The sequence below is a fragment of the Python bivittatus genome, unplaced genomic scaffold, assembly GCF_059951505.1.
Source record: "Python bivittatus isolate LINGU-HERP-01145 unplaced genomic scaffold, Pbiv_v1 ctg000980_np1212, whole genome shotgun sequence".
Classification (NCBI taxonomy): domain Eukaryota; kingdom Metazoa; phylum Chordata; class Lepidosauria; order Squamata; family Pythonidae; genus Python; species Python bivittatus.
In genome coordinates this window covers 4,224,024-4,240,124 of record NW_028277125.1, presented here as the reverse complement: position 1 = coordinate 4,240,124, position 16,101 = coordinate 4,224,024, and the positions used below count along the sequence as shown (strand labels likewise).

Here is a 16,101-nt window from a genome sequence, read left to right as displayed (position 1 = left end):
ATACATCGAACCCCTAATCGAACATCATACCACACGCTAACCCCCCTCCCAAACCAAACTCAGGTCCAGACTACCCAAGTTTAGCTTGGTGGTGAAATGTAGCTGCTAGCGCTTTACCTAACTTGGTTAGTACGTGGTGTGAATGTAAGATGTGGTAGAGGGAAGGCCAACTGTGCACCTCTGGCTTGGTCCACACGGCTTTTCGGTCTTCTGGTGCAAGGCAGATAAGACAGATGCACTTGTCCCCCCCACCCCCCAAATGCTCTCTCCAGCCATAGCTTCTCTTCCACTGGGCTTCCCCCCCCCCAACATCCCCTTGAAATGGTGGGTTGAAAGGAACTGGGTGTAAGAACAGCCCAAAACTCCTCTTTTGCTTAGATAGAACTTGGCAGGCATCTGAATACAGGTACTTCTCCTTCCTGGCGAAAGCTGCGTTCACACAACACGCCCACCCCAGTTCTCGAACGGGCCCATTTTCTGGGTTTGCACCACCCAGGGAACCCTAAACGAACCAGCCAGGCTGGATTCCAACACGAATTCACTCGCCCCGCTGAACGCTAACCACGCATAGCATGCTGCGCAGGTCCATTTTTCAGCCTGAACCTGAGTTGACGTGGCAAGATGCATGGATATAACCCATAAGGCTCCATTAATAAGTGTAACTATATTTAGATCTCATTAATTATTTCCATTAGCTTAGTTCACAATTGTGGAGGTTTTCATTGTACTGGTATTATGAAGGTTTTAAGGGGCAGTGGTAAACCGCCATGAGGCTTTGGCAAAGTTGGTAATATAGAAATATAATAAACAAACAGTGAGGTTGTGGGAAGACATCTGAAGCACGTCAAGCATTATGAATCACTGCTTTTAACAGCACAAGGCTCCTCAAACTATGTGTGGGTGGGGGGGGGGTGCCATGAGGAATTTGGAGGGGCCCACAACATTTTCTATAATATTATCTCTCAGGCTTATTATTCATTGGTTGATTGATTGATTGACCAAATTCCAATTTTTTTTTGGTTTTCTACTTGTTTCCTTTTCTTAGCGGAGGCCCCAAGTTCTCAGAATGGCCTATGTTGTATTCTTTAAAAAAAAATTTATGTTATACAAACATTACTCTGCAATGAATTTTTTTTTCTCCTCGCCTATCTATTTTGCAAAATGTTTAAATTTATCCCTTAAAATCCCTCACTGTGTCAAAAATGTCAATAAAGCTTTGCAATCTGCTTTGATTGCAGCATAAAATATTCTACCCGCTAGGATTTTTAACACAATTGAAATGGACAAAACTCATTTCTCCAGAGAATAACACTTGACACTTATTGATCACGTGACAAACTATCATTGGATATTAGTAATCCATGGGTATTGACCACTAATAGTTGGGTTTGGCTACTCTTGGAAATATTCGTGTGCCTGGCAGGAAATACTGTATAAATCTTTTTGGGATTGTTTGTAGACGTGCATACGTGTGTGAGTGATGTTCAATATTTTTATCCTTTATTAGCCTTAACACATGAAAAAGTTTATCTTGGTAGTAAGAGAGAGATGAAAGATGATCTGTGCACAAGTCATGTTTATAAAATTAAGGGAAGAGTGAAGAAAATGGCATCTCTTTTGGTTTTATGTTGGAAGGAAGGAAGGAAGGAAGGAAGGAAGGAAGGAAGGAAGGAAGGAAGGAAGGAAGGAAGGAAGGAAGGAAGGAAGGAAGGAAGGAAGGAAGGTGAAAGGGAGGGAGGGAGGGTGGAAGGGGGAAGGGAGAAAGGAGGGAAGGAGGGAGGGGAAGGAAGGAGGGAGGGAGGGAGGGAGGGAGAGGAGTGTAAGGAGGGAGGGAGGAAGGAAGACAGTTCTACAGTAGTGGCTAATGGAAACCTAGGTTGAAGTCCATCCTCGGTTACAGGAGGTTACTGGATGAGTCTGAGCCATTCTTTATCTTTCAAGCCCACCGGACTGTTATTATTGGGGAGGGGGGAATGAAGAGAAAAGTGCCATGTAAGTTGCACTCCTCCCCTGGAGAAACTTGAAATATAAATCTAACAAATAAATGCATTGTTTCCCATTTTATTCAAACGGCATATTTACGTTTTGCTTTGTCGTAATCCAGCGAAATCCTTCATTTCTATTCATGAGGAAGTGGCACAAATATATTTATCATTTTAGGGGCATGCAGTGTTTGAGGACCTGTGCAGCAGTATGTAAGTGTGCAACAGACCCACATTGCTGTGTCGAGAGAGTGCCTTGTTTCAACCTCCACCTTGTTCGCCCAGCCCACTGGAAGACTCAGAGGTTGCATGCGTGCAACATTCTGGTTGGCATGTTGGGGACCCCACTTGCTTTGGGGAGTTTACCCTTAGCTGTGATGTCCAAAACTGAAACTGGGTTCATATAATAAATGTGTGAAGGGTGTTGTGGGAATCTGGCCATTTCCTTATGGCAGCCTCGGGACCATCCACAGTGGGGAGATCAAAAAGGTCAAGATGGCACGTGCCTGGCACCGTCAGAGCCCCACCCCTTTTTACATGGGTGCCACACATCACCTCCATGTAAAAAGGGGTGGGCTTTGATCCTGTCTGTCCGGGGTCGCCTTCCAACTTGCTACCCTTCACTAATTCTCTCAATCTCACGTCATAAACAATAAACCCTCTCGTGTTTATTCTTTCTAGGTTTATTTTTTGGCGGTGCAGATGGGCGAATAGCCTTAGATTTAAATCATGTATTCAAACCACACAGATAGTATTCTAAGCAGACCCTCACCAAACAGACATCAATTCATCACTAGTTCTGTGATTAACTCCCTTCCCTGGTGTGGAACATGCAACTGTCATTCACCTGTGAATTCCTTCTTTCATATACACCAGTGTTTCTCAACCTTGGCAGCTTGAAGATGGGTGGACTTCAACTCCCAGAATTCCCCAGCCAGCCTTGCTGGCTGGGGAATTCTGGGAGTTGAAGTCCACCCATCTTCAAGCTGCCAAGGTTGAGAAACACTGATATACCCCCACCTGGATGACACCAATTCATATTTTCTGACCCACCTTTTAGCCCTTTCATTCATAATTAAACCGACACTTTCACCTCCCTGCAGGTATCCATCAATTCCACTCCTCAAGATCAGATCCCCTTTGCTTAGATTTATTACCTCCTTCCCCTTTCTCTTAGTTTCTCACACATCCACACAGAGAGAACGTATCGATTTTTCTTTCATTCATTCCATTTGTTAATTCCGGCTTTTTCCCACTGAACTCTCTTTACCTTCTAAGCCGCAATCTTGCATCTGCCAGGGAAAATACGACATTGGGAAACGTTTAGTTGGCAGACTCCAACTGTGGAGCCTTCACTAGACTGAAAACTGGAAGTCTAGCTGCAAACCCCCTTTTTTTCAGAGAGAGAAAGTTTTTCTTTTTCTTCTGCACGGAACTGCTGTAAATACAAGTCTCCTGCAAAACTCCAAACAGCCACTAGAGGGCAGCAACACTGAGGGCCTTCCTTGTCTCTTGCTGCCCTCTGGTGGCCATCTGGATAATTGCAGCCCAGGTCCTAATAAATGAGTCCAAGGAGAAGGGTGCTACGTCTGAACAGCTTGAGCGTCAAAGGAGGAAACTTAAGCTGCAGACCTGCTAATCTAATTCAGCAGTTGTATAAACACTGCCTTCCTGCTCCCCCACTCAGGAGAGTTGCTGCTGCATCAACGTCTCCAGATGTTGTTTAACTTAACAAGTCTTGATAAACGACAAAGTCATTAAACGGCCCTTCCTGATTTCTGACAGCAGAATTTGCTACAAAATGCGTTCACGTTCAATCCCGTCTTTGGCGGCTCTTGAAGCCCCCGCTGTGCTGCCCCTCCTGAGATCGGGTGTTTCAGACACATCCAAGCTGGTCAGGAAACACCTTCTGCCCCACCTCCACGCACACGGTTTGGCTTACTTGCTTGAGCCCCTGGAGCGAGGCTCAGATCCCACCTTGTTGAGGAGCAAAGGCTGGAGACTAATCTCAGGTGGGGCAGGTTCCATGAAGCACTCCTGAGGACATTTCTAAAGGGCAGAGGCGGGCTGAATCCTTGAATGGTGGAGCTGGAAGGGACCAGAAAGGGCATCTAGTCCATCCCTCTGCATTGTGCAGGAAAACAAATGGCCCCTTCCATGACAGATAAGTGTCCAGACTCTTCTTAAAAAGCTCCAGAGGTGGAGAACCCAAAACATACTTAGGGTGACTGTTTCACTGTTAGAAGATCTTAGAACAGGGTTTCTCAACCTTGGCAACTTTAAGACGGGTGGACTTCAACTCCCAGAATTCCCCAGCCAGCACGGCTGGCTGGGGAATTCTGGGAGTTGAAGTCCACCCGTCTTAAAGTTGCCAAGGCTGAGAAACACTGCCTTAGGATCAGGAAGTTTTCCCTTACCTTGAAATGAAAATATAAGTCCCAGCGTCCCATAGGTAGAACTTAAGGGCTGCCTCCGTGCCAGACCCCTAACCTTCCTCCTCTTTCTACCTTTGCCCGAGGAACTGAGCCACAAACTAACCCATGGGCTGGAACTGCATAGCAAACATCAGCCCTAATGCACAAAGCCAAGGTAACACCAGCCAAGATGGACAGATGTATCTATCAGGACTTTAACTGCCCTGGTTAAGTGTGTGGGGAGAATCCATCCAGCTTCCTTGCCAGCAACCTTCAGGCAGCAGCTGTTCAGCCACCTGTTGGGTATCGCTGGTTTGGGCTTCGTGCATCAGAAGAAAAGTGGGCTAGATGACATCCTCTGACAATAAATCCACAGGAAAAGCCAAATGCAAATACATGGTTCTAAGCTACATGAAGAGAAATATAGTGTCAAAGTCAAGATACGTTACTGTTCCTCTCGAAAAACATTGGTCACCCGGGATATCGGGCCCGCTTCTTGGCATGCATTTTAGGAAGGATATTGACTCACTTGTATCTCCTCTGAGTTAGAACCCAACCCAGCTGGGCAGGTCCTAGGGAATTGACCGAGGCATGGCCTGGCTTGATAATCTGGGAAGAGTTCAAGTGGTTGGTCCTGGGAAATGGGCAAGGTCCTCAGGGCTGTAAGGACAGCCATATGGGTAGCAGGTCCATATCTCTCCTGGCCGGCTATGTCTTCTCAGGAGAGGACATGTGGTTGGATCCAGTGGTGATAAATGTACCCTGGGGGGATGGGGAGTCCACCAGTTCTTAAAGAGGTGGTGATCTGTCTCCTACTCAGTGGATGCAATGTTGTTGGACAATGTTTCTTTTCTAGCTAGTTGAGAAGGTACTCAGAAGAGAATTATCTGGACACTTCAGTTGGGTTTCAAACCCAAATATAGTATTGAGATAGCCTTGATCACACTGGCCGGTGGTCTCTGAAGGGTCCAGGGCAGAGTGGTGCATCCATCTTGGCCCTTCTTGATCTCTCAGAGGCCTTTGATATCATCCATCCTGGTACTCTTCTGGACCAGCGTCAGGGGTTGGGAGTGGAGGTTGAGGGGCACCGTGCCGCAGTTCTCCTCCTTCCTCTGGGGTGGCTACCAGCTGGGATTGGTGGGAGGAGTCTAGCCTTACAGCCCCACTTTCTTCAGGGCTCTACCCCTTCTATCTGACATCTACATGAAGCTGTTGGACGAGGTCATTTGTGGGCATGGGGTTAAATACATTCACCATGCTGATGATACTTAGCTATATATCCCTACCTGGGGCTGGCCAAATCATGCCATCAAGTTCTTTCTCAGTGTCTGGAAGCTGTTTGGGTCTAGATTAAGAAGGCTTAACCTGAGCAAAACCAAGTGGCTGTGGGTTTTAGGGCCCCCAGGTCTCAGGATCCTCCACCTTGAGTTCTGGAGGAGATTCTCCTCTAGCACTTCTCTAGGCAAGACTGGTGTGCATGGACTACCTTCTGCTCCTCTTTCATTGGTTCCATGCTTGCAGTTGGATCTTTTCCTTCCTCCTGAGTAGCCTCCTTTCTTCCCAAGTTGATCTTTCCTCCTGAATGGCTCTTGAAAATGGGCTCCTGGGAACTTGAATAGGTTGTCCCCCAGTGGAGCCACCGGTCAGCTTTCCTACTACCTTTGCTCTTCAGAATCAAAGGGTGGGAGAGTTGGAGGATTACAACAGGTACGCGCTGAAGATCAGAAGGCTTACTGGAAGGGGAACACTGTTAGTGATATTGTGTAATGGGATGTAGGAATGACCTTGGGAGACAGGAGGAAGAGTCACAGACAAGACAATAGCCATGCAAAAGGTATCTCCACCCGCAGAAGCAAAAGGGACATGGGAAGCATCTCAGAAGGGACCTTCCCTAGTTTTCTGGAAAGTAAAAGTAAAGGAGAGGAGAGGTTCTTTCAGACTTGCAAGATTCTGTTACTATAACCTTACAATAAAGGTAGTGTAAGTACTCATGGTTGGTGCTTCTTGTCTAGACTATCTGAAAGGGCTGGCATCTTGCTAGTGATGGGACCGCTCAAGTTGTCTTTGACCGAGTGCAACCTTGCCCAGCCTAGGATCTCTGCAGCTGGACCCTGAAGAGTCCTTTCTCAAAGAGGACACCCAACAATACCGGAGGATCTAGAGAAACTGGCAGGAGACCACCTTGCCTAATCCAGCACCCTTCAACCATTTCAAGTTGCAGCCTGAACACATCTGGATGGCAACAATTTCTTCAACAATTCTGGTGGAGCTGGGTTTTGGGGACTCTCTGAGGTGGTACAGCTGATACGATCTTGAAGCCTCCAGCAGATGTCATCACTTTTATGGAGCAGAGCAGTGATGGATGGACTCAGGAAAGTTCTTCAGAACTTCACGTAGATATCAAAGGAGCAGAGCAGAGGTGCCCTTCCTTCCCTCCACACCTGCCTTGTGCCTCACTTCTCTCAGAAGGAGCAGCAGTGATGGCAGGGCTGAAATTGCAAATACATGGAGCTGAGAGTGAAAAAATGAAGAGTGAGGTTCCCTTCCTGTTCTCTGTACTGTATTTACAAGACTGACTTGTCCATTACCAGAAAATAACAGCTCTTGACAGAGGTCCTGGGAACACAGTGGTGGTTCACCATATTCACTTCTGTATCTGTGGGCACCCTGTACTCACCCACCTAACAGACTACAGGAGGAGGCAGGGGAGGTTTAGAATACAAGCTCTTTTACTATTTCTACTAATGTTCTTCGATGTCCGCTCTTGCAGGGTGATGAGATGCCATCAGAGCAGATCTGGGGCTGCCCAGGGTGCTCTCTTCTCCAGGATCTAGTATGGCCCTACAAAGGTCTTGGGTTCTCTGTGGCCCAATCTGGCTTAGCACTTCCAAGTTAGACCTGGAGAAGTCCTTCCTGTGGGGTAAAGATATATGATAGACTCATGAGGACCTGTTTTTCTTGAGCAAAGGATCTGGCTCTGGACCAAATTCTACATTAACATCTTGCATACTGTGTGTATCTAAATCTTAAGCTGCCTGCTTTAAAACTTAAAGTTGTTTTTTGCTGGCTGCAGATTTTTCCCATTCTCCATTCAGGAGTTGCTCTGAGCTCCCAGACAGGTTGTTTCCCACCAATCTCATTTACATTTGAGTGGAAAGATGCTGAAACTGAATCTCCTTCTCTCCCCGTTCTTCCCACCCCCAAATTTTCGTTTTCCACCGCCTCCCACAGGTTCCTGGTTGTTACCAAATATGCCTGTTTCCACAAACCGAATTTGGACGCTGGGGGAAGTAATTTGCTAAACATTTCTCTTAAGTTGCCATTTATAATGTTGAAAATTATTAAATACATGGAGGCTGCATTCACACAACACACTTAATCTGCTTATTGAGATTACCCCTCTTCTGAGTTCTCACAATACATTAAATCAGTGCTTCCCAAACCTGGGTAAATTACCCAAAAGTGGTTTTTCTTTGAGTAATGACCCACAAACCCATTATCCATCACAACAGGAACATTTAAACTGACTTAAATAAAAAAAGGACTTTCTGATAAGTGGTTTGGGGTAATGAAGAAAAAAGTTTGGGAAACGCTGCAGGAAACCATAATCGCACTACAAAGCTAAGGTTAAGGCTAACCAAGATTTGCATGTTATCTGCATGCAACCGCTGGAACGTTAATTAACCTAGCATTCCCTCCCCCAACAACCCTAATTTTGGGGAATTTACTGCATCTGAAGGCGCAGAGCCTGCAAGCCCTCCTTCTAGAAGTGGATAAACATATCAGTTCTGAGTTTGTCCAGATTCTTGTGCCAGTTCAAGAAGTTTTCTTTGGCCCATTTGAGCATAGCTTTGCCAATTCAGCCCCAAATAACTAGCCATCAAAAAGCCAGTCACTGTATTCTTTAATACTGAACATATATACCAGTATTTCTCAACCTTGGCAGCTTGAAAATGTGTGGACTTCAACTCCCAGAATTCCCCAGCCAGCCATGCTGGCTGGGGAATTCTGGGAGTTGAAGTCCACACATCTGGGAGTTGAAATCCACACATCTTCAAGCTGCCAAGGTTGAGAAACAGCAGTGAAGTGCTATATTTAGGGAAGGGTGACACGCCAGCATTTTTCAGTTTACAGACAGATTCAGGAGGTACCAATTATCTGAAAGTTTTGGGGAAAACATTGTCTTCCATCACTACCCTGTCTACAACCAGAAGGAGGTTCCCCTTCTTTGGAACCAGAAGGGCTGAACTGAATGTAAAGGAAATCTGGATTTTAGGGAGCAGATCATTGCTAGCTCTCATCACGGACAACCCATTATGAGACGCATCCTGGAATTTCCCAGATGTAATCCAAAAGGGGCTCTGCCTGAAGAAATTCCTGGAAAGTGTGATCAGATCTTGCACCTCGGTTGATGTCAACTTTGTCCGGAGACTTTGCCAGACTTGGTTTGGAAAAAAAAAAGTCTTTGAACTTAATAGAGGTGCATTCAGACAGTTTGGAAGAGCATCCAGGATGCATTACTTGATATGGAGAGGTTTATGAATCTTCTTGTGTGGGGTCCTCCCATCATTCCCCTGAAGCTTTGCACAATTCTAGTGCACACACACACATATGCACACCCCAGAAGCTAATAAATGAATTGGCTTCTGCATCCCTGGGCTGCACTGAAAACAAATCCTGGCAAGGAGATGGCTATTTCATTTTTCCTGAAAAGCTTTTGCTAGAAAAATGCCGAAAATCTTCCTTTGGGGGTTGATGGTGGAAAAACCTTTATATATTCTACCCTTACCCTTCTTAAACATCCCTTCAATAATCCTCAAGACTCTATTAAAGGAGCTCAGTGTTTTTATACCCATATCACAGGAAGGCAGTTGAAGCCAAGAGGGACCGACGTGCTTAAGGTTAAATGTCCAGCCATATTTCCATTCTGATGGCAAATCGAACTTAGAACCTCTACTTTTTTATCCCCATGTGTCTGTTTATTTAGCATGTAATCCTTCAGGCAGAATTATGTCACTGCTTATTGACGTTTTTGAGCGTCTAAGTATCTCGGCCTTTTTTAAAAGGCATTTATAAATATTTATTGTTTCTGTATAATTATGGCAGAAGGGAGATTAAGCCCTTCTTGATGACTCATAGTTGCTTCTCTGGTCAATGCGTAGCCAGTGGCTCTGGGGTCTTCCTCTCTCCATGCGACTAGCCCTCAGACCCTGGAGTAAATCAGGCCCTGGCTTAAAATCCAACCTTTGTACATTCTTGTCAAGAAAAATACATAAAGTAAATATGAATATGTGACGCCTCGCAAAGGTTGGAACTGATTAAATCAAGCTCACAGCTGCCTTTTATTTTTATTGTCCTGTGTAAGCAAGTGCTAGAATCATTCTTAATGAGCATGCACACATATATATATTGGGGGGGGATGACTAGGTTCTATCATTCCTAGCATAACACATAAACCCAGCCCACTGTTCCCCCTCACCAAAAAATGGAAAGTTCCCGAGGGTCTCTTGTTTCAGCTCCAAATCCAGAAAGGAAAACAAGAACTGAGAACAGCAGTGAGGTGTGGATCCCCAACATACAACCCCAGAGAAGTTGGCAGTGCTGGTGGAGAAGGCAAGTGAAACATGTCCAGGGTGCTTCTCATCTGCTTCAAAGGTTGTGTTCACACAACATGCTTCAATTGCTTAATGAACTGCAGCTTCTTCCGGTGGGTTAGCGCAACCCGCCAGAAACTGAGCCAAAGGAAATCCTCACCGAGCTTAGCATGTTGAGTGAATGAATCTTTTAGGTCTTTTCCTGACCAGTGAGGAGTGCTGTGTGAACCAACGGTAGTCACTGAGGTTCTGCCCGGAATGATTTCCCCAAAAATTGAGTGTGTCCCGCTGAATAGTCCCTCGCAATAAGCACGGCTCACAATGAAGGTGGTGGTGGACGATCGGTGGCATCTCTCCTTCCAGCCAAATATTTTTTTATGCCTTGAGCATAAAGGAGTCTTAAGACTTTGAGAGTCACTTCAGGTTCTGGTTTTGGCACATCTCAAATGTTTAACCTTTGCTGTCGAGGCTCTTCCCGTCTCTGCTCCCTGCCTCTTTGGACTGGACTTGTCTCTGTCCCTAATGACTGTCCTTCCTCCTTCATAGTCAAAATCCACCCAAAGAGAGAGGCCATTAGGTTCCAAATTGCTTCTGAAGCTAGTCAAAATGCTCTGTGCATGTCCAGAGGCGCCGCTGAAGGTGACATCACAGATTCCCAGGGCAGAATGTTTGTAAGTTACAGTGCTCAGCAAGTATCACACTTTTACACGAATGTCCCAGGTGGAGTTTTCCGATGTCCTTGCACTAATCCTGCTCTCCGAGCAAGAGATCAGGACTGACCCAAGACACCCCAGATCTCCCCAATCACAGGCTTGCATACTGGCTGTGTTCACACAGCTAGCTTAACTAGATCAGATGTAGGTGCCTTTGTAAACCATGCTAAGCTTCTTTTTGTTTTGTTTTAGTGTGGCTTACCAAAATCTGGTTAGCTAATGGTTCAATTTATTGTGCAGCAGACCACAGTGGATCAAACTAGGTTAAGCATGCTGTGTGAATGCAGCCTTCACGGCTCCCACAGGCTGCACTGCCTGGACAGGCAGGCGATGCCCGTTCACGGAGCAGACTGGTCACGCCACTCCTTTGATTCCAAGGTGAGATTCGGCCAAGTGTGAGCTGGGGAGCCGAGTGCCCATCCCTACGTTTGCATGTAGGAATCCACGTTCCCCTCAGTGTTGCCACGCCTTCTAGGAGCAGTCTGACTTTCTACAGCCTCAGCCTCTGTTCTGGAGTGTGGGGTCCACAGAAATGGCCTACCTTATAGGGTTGTTGGAGCGATGACCTGGATGGTCTTGGAGCGTTCTCCAATGCTGCATTAAAGCCCTTTCTGGAGAGGTGGGGTAGACTTTCCATTGGGGTAGCATCCAGTGGTCGCTTCTGGTCAAATGTCCCCGAGTTACCCAGTGCCAGTATCCCAGAAGGAGGCATGGGTCCCGTCCTCTGTAGCACACCAACAGGTCACATCACGGTGGGTGTCCCTCCCATGGCCCCCCTAACATTCCAGCCCATGCGATTTACCCGGAGCAGAGTGACACCGTCTTATAATTGATGGACTATAAATCTCCGTTGGCGACACCCGCTGTGGATGGCGTAGTTATGGTGGGTATGCATCTGCAATGCAGCGTTGGGTTCCCAGTTGGATTCAATCTGGATATTGGGGGGGGGGGAGAAATAAAGGGGGAGGGAGACGCCAACTCATGAAATCCCCGGTCAGGTCTACTTTTCTTGGCCGGCTCAGACACAGAAGTCCACCTCGGACCTAGAGCTACACAGCCGGAGCACACGGATTCTTGGTACCAAACCGCCTGTGTGGGACATTAGTCACGAACCCAGAGATCATTTAGTCCACCCCAGTCTGAAGCAGAAGCGTCCTGTCATCAAACGCAGACCCTGCGCCTGGTCCACCACCCGATGGACGGCGACGACTGGCCTCAGCCGTGGGAGGCAGCCCCAGAGGCGGCACCGCGGAGCGCCTGTCCATAAGGCTACTGCCGGCTTCCAGAGCACTGCTGGAAAGGGGCTTCTCCGCTTAAGCTATGGGGTGAGGGGTCTGCCCCCAGCACGGATGCCTCCCTTCCCTTCTTACCCGGCGCTACTCCACGGCTGTGTTCACACCGCACACTGCACGCGGCTTCGGAATTCACCCTCTCGCTCAACCGCTTGAGCCCTAAACTAACCCCCGCAGCCCCAGGACCCTCGCAAGCTCACCCCACCCGAACTCAGCCGGGCGGGAGGACGCAGCCGCGCGTTTGGCCAAGCGGGTCGGGGAAGCCGCTTTCCCGTCCTCCGGGAAGGTCCCCGGCCGAGCGCCTCCCGATCCCGGCCAGCGAGTTGCCCCTCCCCGGCAAGGCAGGCACCAGCGTCCCGCCCGCCCCGCCCCGCGGGGTCCTCTCCCAGCTGCAGAGGGTCGCGCCCTCCCCGGCTGCCTGCCCGCCCGCCGCCCCTTCTTTCGCGGCGCCTCGGAGCGACCGAGGGATGAGCTAAGACTCCGGAGCGCCTGCAGCGCGGACCATTTACATAAGAATACCGAGTGTCGAGCGGGGGGCGGCGTGGGCGGGCTGGAGAAGCCCCCTCCTGCCTCCCTCTCCTCCTCGCCCCCCCAGCTCGGATCGCGGCGATCACACGATCTGACAGGTACTCGGGGAGGGCGATCAGCCGCGGCGGCGGCGGCGGCGGCGGGGAAGAGGCGGTGGGCGGGTCGGCGGGCGCACGGCAGACCTCGCTGCCTCCGGCGCCACTGCGCGTCCGCCGCCGCCGCCCGAAGCGGTGCCTGCCCGCGCCCCCGTTCAGCTCCGCGCAAGTTGACGGGAAGCCGAGGGCGGCGAGAGGTAGCGAAGGGGGCTTGGGGCGTCCGCCCCCCAGACCGGCGCGGGTGGGGGAACCACCGCGGGGGGCGTGTCCGCGCCCGCGTCTCCAACTTTCCTCGCCCGTTCGTCTTAGGGGGAGCGGGGGGCGTCCCGGACAGCGCAACAGATTCGGCCGGGAGGGAGCCGGGGCGCGAGAGCGGGGCGATCGCGGGGACCGCGAGGCGGGCAGCGGCGCTGAGCGCGCCCGAGCTGAGAGGAGGACTGGGGGGGTCTCGCGGGTTGCCCCACGGGGCGCGGCGCCAATTGGCTGCGCGCGGGGAAGGGGCGGCGTGCGCGGGGGAGGGGGCGAGAGAGAGAGAGAGAGAGAGAGATATCCTGCCCCCCCTCCGAAGTGGTTCCCCCTCGCCCGGCGGGTCCCTCCGCCAAGTAGCCCGCTTTCCTCCCTGGCTGCCTCGCAGGCTGCGCGGAGCCGAGGCGGAGGTGGGTGCCTGCCGCTGCCCGGCCTCGGAGCCGGAAAAGTTCTCGAGGCGCGCTCCCCTCGTCCGCCCCGTTGGCGCGGGCAGCCCGGCCTCTCTCGGGGCGCTCGCCTTGCGCCCGGCTCCCCTTTCGGATCCCCGGGGGGCGGGAAGGCTCGGTCGCCCAGCCTGGGCGCGGCGAGGAGCGCGAGCGGCCCGAGCCGGGCGTGGTCGGCGGCCCCGTCTGTGGGAGGCGCGGGTCCCGGCCGGGAGCGGCGGCTGATCCCGCGCCCTCGGGGAAAGCCTCGCGCGCCGGTCGAGAAGGCCGGGAGGGGCCGGGGCTGCGGCGGGGTCTCCTCGGGAACACCCGCGCCGTCGAGGGTCGGGCTGGCACGCAACGAGCAACGGACGGTGCCCGCTCCCCCGGGCTCGCAGCTGGTCCCCGAGGGGGCGAGGCCGACTCTCTGCCCCGCTTGCCGAGCGGCTGGGGAGCCCTCGAGAACCCGGCGCGGACTTGGCGTCGGCTCCTCTCCGGGTCGTCGCGAAGCGCGCTCGTTAAGGAGGATCCCCCCCCCTTTTTATTTTATTTTTGAGGGCGTCTCAGGCGCGAATAAAGGGGACATTTGCCAGCCCCGGCTCCCTTGCTCTGGCCTTGGAAGGGAAGCAGGATCCGGCCTGATTCGTACTGGATGAGAGGCCACTAGGAAATTCCAGGGTAGTTAGCCGGTGAAATGGGGGGGGGGGGAATAGATCCCAAAAGAAGGCAACCCACTCGCCTCTCGTGCCCAGCGAAGAGCGGAGCTGCTGCGGTTGCAGATTCCCTTTACTTTCGATTTCAGACAAGGTCCTGCAAAGGGACGCCAGCAACTCGGGCTTGGCAGGAGGATCCGATGTGCGTGATCTCCCTTCTTGCAGTGTCAGCGCCCCACATTGCAGATCCAGGCAGGGGCTTAGTCCAACCCCCCCTTTTTTTTAGAACAATGAGAACAAGGGAGAGGAGGAGGAGGAGGAGGAGGAGGAGAGAGAATTAGCCCCCTTTCTCTCCAAGGGACAGGATCCGGCAGGAACGGACAAGTGAAGCAGAGGCGTTCCCTTCCAGCAACTTGGCCCTTATTTCCCCCTGCCAGGGGGCAGATTCAGCCACGCGCCTGAGGAGGCTATAGAAAATCCAGGTTTTGTCCTTCTGCCGCTCATGAAAATACTTGTTTTTCAGAGCAGCGCCTCGCCCCGGACTTCAAAGAGCGGCGGTCGCTGGAGCGGCCGGTTCCCCGGAGCGGAGCGTCGGAATCCCCTGGATTTCTCTCCAGGATCTCCAGCCCGGCGGAGGAGATCCCGCGGCCGCCCTCCTTGGCGCTGGGCTTGGGCGCCCCCTGCCGGACGCGGCTGGAGAATGGCTGCCCAGTGACCCGGGGCTCGCACCCGCCCAGCGGCCGGCATGGAGAAGACTTACTCGCTGACGGCGCACTACGACGAGTTCCAGGAGGTGAAGTACGTGAGCAAGTACAGCAGCAGCGGGGCTCTGCCCAACGGCTTCAACTTGCAGCTGGGCACCGCCGGGGCCAAGAAGCCCCGCTGCGGCTTGCCCCGGTGGAGCCGGCGGGAGATCTGCCTGCTCTCCGGCCTGGTCTTTGCGGCGGGCCTGTGCGCCATTCTGGGGGGCATCCTGGTGCTGAAATACCTGGCCCTGGACCAGGATGCCTACTGCCTGGAAGGCTGCCAGGAGCGGAAGGCGTTCACCAAGGCCTCCCGGTTCATCGCCACCAACATCGACCCCACCATCGACCCCTGCAAGGACTTCTACTCCTTCGCCTGTGGTGGCTGGCTGCGCCGGCACGGCATCCCCGAGGACAAGCTCACCTACGGCACCATCGCTGCCATCGGCGAGCAGAACGAGGAGAAGCTGCGGCGGCTGCTCCAGCAGCCGGTGCGGCGTCCCTACCGGGCCTCGGCCGAGCGCAAGGTCAAGGAGTTCTTTCGCTCCTGCCTGGACATGGCGGAGATCGACCGGCTGGGTGCCTGGCCGATGCTGGAGGTCGTCGAGGACTGCGGGGGCTGGGATATGGGTGCCCTCGGGAGGCAGGCCCAGTGGGACTTCAACGAGCTCTTCTACAAGACGCAGGGCGTCTACAGCACCGCCGTCTTCTTCTCCTTGACCGTCAGCCTGGACAACAAGAATTCTTCCCGCTATGTCATCCGGGTAAGTTTGTGCCACAGGTAGGACCCATGCGCCCAGGGGGGATCCATGGGGACATGAACAGCCGCCGTGGCTTGATAAGGGGGCAGAGAGAGGGGCAGAAGGGGAGGCCCAGAACTGCTGCGGACCAAGTGAGTCCATTGGTCTCTTGAGCACAATCTTGGATGTATGGAGGAGCCCCCTCCCCACCCCCCTGCAGGGAGACCACAGCCCTCTTTGCGTGCAAGGGAACCTCAACCCGCAGGGTCAGGCAGCTTGGCTCCCTTGAGATCTGTGCCGACCCCTAGTGGATATTTCCAGCATTGCGCCCGATGGCCATGCGCATGATGTTCCTGCTTCCCGTGAGGGATCCTTCACCTGTCTCCTTCCTGTGTTTGGGGACATACAGACTCCCCCGTGAGTGCAGGTCCTCTTGCGTGTCCAGACCTCCGTTCCTTTAGCAGTTGTTTTTCAGTGCAGTGTGAAGTCACCCTCTACTTTCTTTCCAGAGAGAAATCAATTGATCACTTTTTAAAAGGTTATCAGGACAGAAGGCTGATGTTTTTCTGTGTTTCCAGCAGTTATGAAATGCCTCGTCTCCCAACAATGGCAAAAGGAAGGACCCCTTTCCACCTGTTTAAAACTCATGAATTGTCCACGGGGGAGGGACGGGAAAAAG

At 51.8% G+C, this 16,101-nt stretch overlaps 1 protein-coding gene across 1 annotated transcript in view; it reads left to right on the top strand.

Annotated features, from left to right (window-relative positions):
- Positions 1 to 12,735: 12,735 nt before the first annotated feature.
- Positions 12,736 to 16,101, top strand: part of ECEL1 (endothelin converting enzyme like 1) — a 41,807-nt gene continuing 38,441 nt past the window's right edge. The window contains exons 1-2 of the mRNA XM_088131704.1: positions 12,736 to 12,815; positions 14,463 to 15,446. Of these exons, the coding sequence (XP_087987830.1) occupies positions 14,685 to 15,446 (762 nt within the window). The 5' untranslated portion in view covers positions 12,736 to 12,815; positions 14,463 to 14,684. The remainder of the gene's footprint in view (positions 12,816 to 14,462; positions 15,447 to 16,101) is intronic.